Source organism: Suricata suricatta, chromosome 9 (genome assembly GCF_006229205.1).
Source record: "Suricata suricatta isolate VVHF042 chromosome 9, meerkat_22Aug2017_6uvM2_HiC, whole genome shotgun sequence".
Taxonomy (NCBI): domain Eukaryota; kingdom Metazoa; phylum Chordata; class Mammalia; order Carnivora; family Herpestidae; genus Suricata; species Suricata suricatta.
The window spans coordinates 35039011-35047972 of NC_043708.1; the positions used below are offsets into that span (position 1 = coordinate 35039011).

At 42.1% G+C, this 8962-nt stretch overlaps 1 protein-coding gene across 1 annotated transcript in view; it reads right to left on the reverse strand.

Annotated features, from left to right (window-relative positions):
* The window catches only part of MTHFD1 (methylenetetrahydrofolate dehydrogenase, cyclohydrolase and formyltetrahydrofolate synthetase 1), a 61900-nt gene extending 58401 nt beyond the window's left edge, over positions 1–3499 (reverse strand). Inside the window, exon 1 of the mRNA XM_029951686.1 lies at positions 3320–3499. Within this exon, the coding sequence (XP_029807546.1) occupies positions 3320–3360 (41 nt within the window). The 5' untranslated portion in view covers positions 3361–3499. The remainder of the gene's footprint in view (positions 1–3319) is intronic.
* Between the last annotated feature and the right edge of the window lie 5463 nt (positions 3500–8962).

The following is an 8962-nucleotide window of genomic DNA, read 5'->3' on the forward strand; positions in this document are numbered from 1 at the left end:
AGATCTCCTGTAAGTACAAAGAGACCTTAGCCTTAATGCTCCTGTATGAATTGTGCTAGCAGGAATGAACTGATTGCTCTACCACAGGGCAATGTAAAAACTTAGCTACGTCAGCCAGATCTGAGCGGGCTGGGTAGAGTGATCCCTCCAGTACCCGGAACAGTCTTTTCCAGAAAATACTTTTGATCCTTAAGAGTCAAATCATTGCCATACTTCAATGATGAGAACTGGATTTATACTGAAGGTTTTAAATAAGTGGTTCTCACCTTTCAAGACGCATTAGAATCACAGAAATGAGCTTTTAAAAGATTTAGAGAATATTTGAATCTAGTGGTGTATTGCTAGTCGATTCCAACTGAATCAGTCTGGTATGGGAACCAGGCATTGACATGTTTCAAAAGTACTCTATGAGACTGAATTGGCAAAAGTATCTTGGAAAAGACTGGCAATTTCTACTAAAATCAATCATACATATTTGCCCTACTACTCTACACTTCTACTCTTAGATATGTAACCAACAGAAATATGCCTATGTTCCATCGAAAGACATGCAAAAGAATGCTCAGAACAGTAAAATTCCTAATCACCAAACACTAAAAACCTAAGTGTCCATGGATGAGTGAATACAATACAGCAATGACAGTAAAAGAACTACAACTACATGCAATATGGAATAATCTCAGAAACACAATGTTCATAGAACATTCTGAGAGAAACCAGACCCAGAAGTCTTTATGTTGTACAATGCCATTTACATAAAGTTCAAAAACAGGCAACATTAATCTACAGTGTTAGAAATAGGATCATGACAAAAAAAAAAAAGAAATAGGATCATGACTACCTTTGAGGCACCTGGGTGGCTCAGCTGGTTGAGTGTCCAACTTCGGTTCAGGTCACAATCTCAAGGTTCGGGAGTTTGAGCCCCACATCGGGCTCTGTGCTGACAGCTCAGAGCCTGGAGCCTGTTTCAGATTCTGTGTCTCCTTCTCTCTGCCCCTCCTCCCCTCTCAAAAATAAATATTTTTTAAAAATGATTGCCTTTGTAGGAGGTAAAAAGGGCGAGTTTCTTTGGGTGCCAATATCATTTTTTTATGTTCTATTTTTATATTAGAGAGAGAGAGACAGAGAAAGAGACAGGGAGCTAGCAGGAGAGGGGCAGAGAGATGGAAACAGAATCTGAAGCAGGTTCCAGGCTCTGAGCTGTTAGCACAGAACTTGACACGGGGCTTGAACTCCCGAGCAGTGAGATCATGACCTGAGCTGACGGCCACATAACCGACTGAGCCACCCAGGCACCCCAAGCTAATGCCATTTCTTGATCTGGGTGCTATTCAGTTAAGTTCAGTTGCAAAAAATTCACCGAGTTGTATACTTGTGAAAGGCACACTCACTGCACGTATTAATGTTTAAAGTTTATTTTTTATTTTGGGGGAGGGGGAGAGAATCCCAGGCAGGCTCTGTCCTCTCAGCACAGACTCCAAGAGGAGCTTGAACTCAAGAACCTTGAAATCATGATCTGAGCCAAAATCAAGAGTCAGAAGCCTAAGCAACTGAGCCATCTAGGCACCCCCCATATGTATTCATGTTTAAATAAAAAGAAATAGTGACCAAAAGCTTCCTCAGTGACTTCGATGTGAGTTAATACTGAGAACCATTGAAATAGATCTCAAGGCAGCTATCATGGTCCAAAAGATAATGAATCAATCATCCATGTATACATTAACTAATTTCTAATCATTAACACAGTTAACATGTATTGAACACTTATTACGTGTCAGGGATAATTCTAAATTTCCTTCAGCTAAGAACTCATTTAATCTTCCTAACAACTCAATGGCCTACATATTATCTGAATTTTACATCAGAGGAAGTTTTGGTATAGATAGGTTAACTAATTTGTTTAAAGCCACATAACTACTAAGGAGTGAAAGGTTTCTAGGTGTTTCACATAATAGACATAAACAAGACAATGCATGTACTTGCCTTTGTGGAGCTAAGGAACATACTTACTTGCTCTCCACTCAACAAAAACGTACCCAATGAGCACCTATTCTCAGTGGCCTGCCAAGAAGCAAGCCTAAATTATCTCTTCAACCAGTCTTTTTAAAAAGAAGACTTTATCAGAAAAAGCCACTGGTAAAGGGAGTAGGTTTGACTGTAAGCAAACAAAATGCAAAGTCAAGCAGAAACAATGTAGTTTAGCATAGCACATGTTCAAAAGCACTCAGATGAATTGTGATTTCTAGTCTCAAAGTCTGGAGTTCCTCTTTACCAATGTGAAAGATTCACTACTATTTACTGTACATCTCACCTTCTTTGTCCACCATCTCTACGTTCTGGGAAAAATCATTTTGCCCCAAGATGGTTTTCATGACCAATGACTCTGTAATACACTCAAAAACCTTTTACTCACAGAGTTGACAGGTTTACAAGACAATTCCTCTTGCAAACTACAGTAGTTATCAAATAACTACGGAGTCAAAGGACCCAAGATCAACCTCCAGGAAAGTCACCCATAATGTAATCCTTCCCTCTTCTATTATCATATTTTCCCACTAGTTACCTCCCAGACAAAAAGCAGAAGGGCGTACTTCTTGGGAGTAAGTCTGGCAATCATATCTACTAGTTAAGCATTTGCATTTCCTATACAGGTAGAACAGGCAGAGGTTAAATGTAACACGGAATAGTGTTGGGACTCAGGAGCTCAACTTGAAAGTAACTCTAGGGCCTGGATGGGGACAAGGGTATTAGAGGAGCATGAAATTGAAGGGAAAGGTAGTTTACTGGGTTCTTAGCATATGATGACTCAGGTGTGGTGAGAGAAGCGATGGGCATTAGAGGTCCATCCGTCACTAATCAGTCTTGTGCCCTTGTCAAGTTTTGTCACCTCATTAACTTATTAATTTGTCTCACCTCTGAATTATAGCGTGAGGGGATAAACTGCATTTGAGTTCTGACTATGGTGCTGCAGGCAGTCCCAACCACTCTCCCGGCAGAGAGCCGTCAGCAGCTGCATTTTGAGGAGCACAGTCGGGCGGGTTAAGAGATCTGTTCCAAAATCCTATAGCCAGCCGGCCCAGCCACCAGAGAGCCCTTCTAGAAACGCGGAAGGTGCCCAAGGCCCCATTCTTCGACTGCAGGGGACCGATCTTCAAGTGTGACTAGTTCAATACTACGTCCTCCCCGCCCCCGGCCAGCCTCACTCTTGCGCTACAAGTGTCCCTCCAGCAAAAAAAATGGGAACATGGGGACCTGCATACTCTGCTCAGAGCCCTCGCCTGCATCCCAACATGCCCTAACAACAATGACAGGTGCTTACGCGGAGACCACCTTCCCGTTCAGGATTTCCGCCGGTGCCATGGCCTTTATTAGTCCGCTGCCCACGATGGACACCACCGAAATTGAAGAGCCACTAGCTCCACTGGCGCGTTCACAACCCACGTGCTTAGCGACCACCACCCCGCTGGAGATCGTCCTACTGCGCCTGCGCAACCCGCCCTCTCCCCCAACCCCGTCGATGCGCGTGCGCAGTCCGGAAGGCTAGAGGCACTTTTGCAGCTAAGAGCAGGATTTGGACTTCCGAAAGTCCCGGAAAGACGGAGGAACTGGATGATGAGTGGCTAGCGGAAATGATTGGCTGGTGGAAGAAGCCGTTTCAGATTGAGCCTTCGGGTGGGGCGGGGAACTTGGCCGCAGAGGGGTCGGGCCTCCATCCCAGCCCTTTGTGGGCGGAGCAGAGGGCGGAGCTGAAGGGGCGATCTCGCGGGAGGGCGGTTTCGCGCGCGCGCGCGGGAGAAAAGCATGTCTCGGGCTGGACTGCTCTCTGGAAAAGGTGTCGCCTGGGGGGCTGAGAGCCCGCGGCTGCCCCGGGAGAATTTTGGCCGGTCTCAGTGTAGGGTACCCGGTAGGGCGCAGGGCTGGACCCCAGAGGTGAAACCCACAGAGCCTAGGGCGGCTTCTGGGTTCTCGCCTACCGGCGCTGGCAGTCTGGTTTGGCCCTATTATGAGTCCGAGGGCCTGTGTGGAGCTCGTAACCGTTTTGAAATCTCGGGTGACTCCTGCTGGGCCACCATCGAAGCCAGCACTGTATACGGGACCCTTTGAGCTGGAGCGCCGCGTGGCCCCAAGTGCCCGGGGTAACCTCGGGGGTCGGTCAATACGCGAAGGGTCGTAAGATTTGCAAGCCTAGATTTTGTCAGCTCTCCCCGCGAAGATCAAGGATTGGAGAATTGGACGCTACTTGAACTAGACCGCTAGTGACGCACGCGGGGAACACCGCGTCCCCGCAGCCGTCTGCTCCGGAAGCGGCATGGGGCGTTCGTCTCTCAGCTCTAGAAACTAGCTGCGCTCTTACTCTGCTCTGGTTAAAGTCATCCTGGTGCAGCTCTTAAGTTGTTCAGGTCACTGTGTTTATTTTTTACCCCCAGTTTTATTGGGAGACAATTAACATATAACCTATGTAAGCTTAAGATGTAGAGTAATGATCTGGTCCCCGTCTGTGTTATGAAATAATTACCAAAAGAGGGTTAACATCTCCATTCTCTCACATAATTACAGTAGCTTCTTGTGTGTGACAATAACATTTAAGGTCTATTCTCTTAACTTTCAAGTATATAATACAGTATTGATAGCCGTTGGTTATACTCACCATGCCGAACGTTAGATCCCCAGAACTTATCACTGGAGATTTATACCCTGAGGTCGCCCCATTTCCCCTACCCACTGGCAATCACCATTCCATTACTACGAAGTAGGCTTTTTTAGATCCCACATATAATTGACACCTACAGTATTTTTCTGTCCTTTATCTCACTTAATCTATGCACTCAGGTCCATGTTATCCTTACTAAAAGGCAGGATTTCCTTTTTTTATAGTTGAATAGTCTTGTGGGTAGGTGGGTTGGATTGTTTATTAACATTCTCTTTATTCACTCTTCTATGGGCATAAGTTGTTTCCCAATATTGGCTACTGTAAATAATGTTGCAGTGAACTAGAAGATGCAGATATCTCTTTGAGATTGTGATTTTGTTCAGGTCATTTTGGGTTTTTTAAAATTTTTTTTTTACTGTCTTTATTTATTTTAGAGAGAGAGAGACAGCATGAGCAGGGGAAGGTCAGAGAGAGAGGGAGACACAGAATCCGAAGCAGGCTCCAGGCTCTGAGCTAGCAGTCAGCACAGAGCCTGATGTGGGGCTCGAACCCACGAACTGTGAGATCATGACCTGAGCCGAAGCCCGGACGCTCAACCAACTGAGCCACCAGGCACCCATGTTCAGGTCATTTTGGATTTGACCAAATACCTGGGTTTCTTATAAAACATTTTTTAGGGTAGCGTGTTTCAACTATTGGCATAGCTCATCTTTTGAACTTGTTTCTTTTCATTTTTTTCTTTAAGTTTTTGGGCTTTTGATAGGTGGCTTTCACCTTATTCCTAAATTTTGAAGATATTTTACAGTAGTCATATATGGAATTCGAGAATCTCTGTTTTATTAACAGTTTTATTGAGATATAATTTATGCACCTGATTTAAGTGTAAAACTGAATGATTGATTCTTAGTTGATTTACAGACTTGTACAACCACGACCAACAGTAGAATTAAAGAATTTTTGGTGAGTTTTTTTTCTAGTAATTGCATTTACTTTACCATTCTTAAAGTTTACACAAGAGGACAAATTAGAAGTACGACTTAATAATACATAATATAGGGGTTCCCGGGTGGCTCAGTCAGTTGGGTGTCTGACTTTTGACCTCAGCTCAAGTCTTGATCTCAGACTTGTGAGTTTAGGCTTTGTGTTGGTTGCCATGCTGTGCAGGAAGCCTTCTTAAAAATAATTATAATATATAATATAATGATATAATGTAATAACTTAGTATGAGGACCTGTGAACACATACCCTTGTATTGTGTTTGACCTAAACAGGTAAAATTAAGAGGAAAATTGAAGCAAATGTTCCTGTTAAATTGCAGGTAGTGAAACTTTTGTGGCTTATAATACCAAATACATATTGACTATTTCAGCTGTCTTGTTTGCTGAGGAAGATGGCAAAACCCTATTTTCACCTGGAGAAACAGATTTTGAAGGATAACTTGCCCAAAGCTGTATAGCTGTGCCTGGGACAGGCCCCAAACCTCGATGCTTCATCTCTAAATATATTGCCTTTTCTACCTCAACAGCCTGGTTTTCAGTAATAATATCTTTAGATGACCTGTATCATTCGTTCATTCATTGCACAAACAGTTATTGAGTGGCTACTATGCTAACAACAAAAAATACTGAGGTCCCTGGATAGAATCCAACTCTTGATTTCGGCTCAGGTCATGATCTCACAATTCATGGGACAGAGCCTCATGTCGGGCTCTGTGCTGTCAGTGCAGAGCCTGCTTAGGATCCTTTCTCTCCCCCTCTCAAAAATAAATAAATAAACTTAAGAAAATACTGCTCAGGGTGCTAGAGATACCATAGTGAACCAATGAATTTCCTGCCCCCAGCTAATATCCCGGTAAGCAAAACAATGACCAATTAAAGAAATATATGCTCTAATTTTAGATATTGACATCATTTTTTAAAAATAGACAACCTAAGAGGATGGGTAATGGTGGTAAGAGGCAGGAGAGTACTGTTTTAGAAATGTGGTAAGAAAGCTTCTCTGGGAAATCTGACCTGGGCAGAAACCTGTATGAAAAGAAGAAATTGGGATGTAAGAGAATGAAAGAAAGGATTTGGTTTGAGCAACTGGAAAGGTGGGGTTGTCATGTATTGAGTTGAAATATGATAACAATGTGGCAGGAGCAGGTTTTGAATTTTAGTTTTAATTTTAGATATTTTCAGATGCTTGTTAGACATCCAAATGAAATAGATATTTAAGTCCATGAGATTAGATAAGAGTTCATGAAGGGATTGGGTAGGGATATATGACCAAGGACCCATTTCTAGGACACTTCAGAGTTTAGAATTCAAAAAGATGAGGAAGAACCTGGAAGGCAGATTAAAAAGCAAGTCCAGGGGCACCTGGATGACTCAGTCCCTTAAGCTTTGGCTCAGGTCGTGATCTCATGGTTCATGAGACATGTTCATGCTGACAACTCAGAGCCTGGAGCCTGCTTTGGATGGTGTCTCCTTTTCTCTCTGACCCTCCCCTGCTCCTGCTGAGTCTCTCTGAAAAATAAATAATAAGCATTAAAACAGTTTAAGTTTTTTAATGTTTATTCATTTTTGAGAGACAGCATATGAGTAGGGGAGGGGCAGAGAGAGAGGGAGACAAGCAGGCTCCAGGTTCCGAGCTGTCAGCACAGAGCGAGACATGGGGCTCGAACCCACAAACCATGAAATCATGACCCGAGCCGAAGTCAGATGCTTGCCACCCAGGAGCCCCAAAACAAATTTTTAAAGAAAAGCAGAGTCCAGTGTGTTATGAGGAAAACCACAAAGGCATACCGCTTTAGAAGACAGGTAAAGAAAGTGTTTTATGGGAAAAGGGGTAATTCAAATATATTACGGATTGGTCAAATCAGGTAAAGATTGAGAATCAATCATTTCACATAGAATAGGAAGACAATATTTTTATTCAAATGATCTTAATTGCAGTTGCTTGAAAAAAATGCATTCTTTTTGCAGAAGCTCCATTTGTTCCAACCTTTTTGAGGGAAATTTGATACTATTAGAAACATAAATGTATGCTTTCTTTTTTTTAAATTGATCTTTATTTATTTATATTTTTTTAATGTTTTTAAATTTATTTTGGAGAGACAGAGTGCGAATGGGGGAGGGGCAGAGAGAGAGGGAGACACAGAATCGGAAGCAGCTCCAGTCTCTGAGCTGTCAGCACAGAGCCCAACGCGGGCTCACAGACTGTGAAATCATGACCTGAGTGGAAGTCGGACACTTAGCCGACTGAGCCACCCGGACGCCCCAAATGTATGCTTTCTTTAACCTTGTAATTCCACTTTTAGGAATTTACCCTAGAATAACATGTATAAAAGTGTTCCTCACAGTGCTGATTTATTCAATAGTAAAAAAAATCTTTATCAGGATGGATAGAGTTATTAAAGGAGCAATAGATATGTAATAGATGCATATAGATGTATGAGATAGCTTTCCCCTATTAAATGATAAGATCAGGTTATCCAATAAAATATATAGTATGACTTAATTTATGTCAATATATAAAACAGCCTTCTTTGATTATACTATCAAAAGCTGTCTGCCTACTCATTTAAGTCATAACTGTCATATTAGCCTAGCTTATTCACAACTCTTATCACTATGTAAAATAATTTTATTTATATGCTTGTTCACTTTTTCCACCAGAAAGTAAGTTTGTAGTACCTTTCCTCCTGTCTTGTACATGCTTCTATTTCTGCTGCTTGGGAATATAATTTTTAAAATCTTGTTTTAGGGGGAACATAATATTTATTTTCTGAGGTTAGTTACTATTACTCTCATTCCAATGAATATTACTTTTTGCTGCCTCATTTTTAATATTTATAAATGAAGATAGTAGAAGTCATTCTCAACCCTAAAGTCACATTAAAATTACCTGTGTAGCTTTAAAGGAAAAAAAAATTATGCATAGGCTCCAGTGTAGACCAATTAAGTCAGAACTTGGGGTGGGATCAGGATATTCGTATTTTTTTGAAGTTTTCATTGAGATTCTCATGTACAGGCAAAGTTGAGAACCACGAAGATGATTATTTGAAATATATTCCTAATGATTCTGGTATCAAGAATACATAATAGGAGGGCTATACTTTCAGGGATCATTTCTTTTTTTTAAATCTTTTTTGATGTTTATTTTTGAGAGAGAGAGAGAGAGCACGCCTCTAGCGAGCGAGGGAGTGCAAGGGGGGGTGGGGCGGAAAGAGATGGGGACAGTGGATCTGAAGCGGGCGCCTCTCTGACAGCAGAGAGCCCAGTGCAGAACTTAAACTCATGAACTGTGAGATCATGACCTGAGCCACCC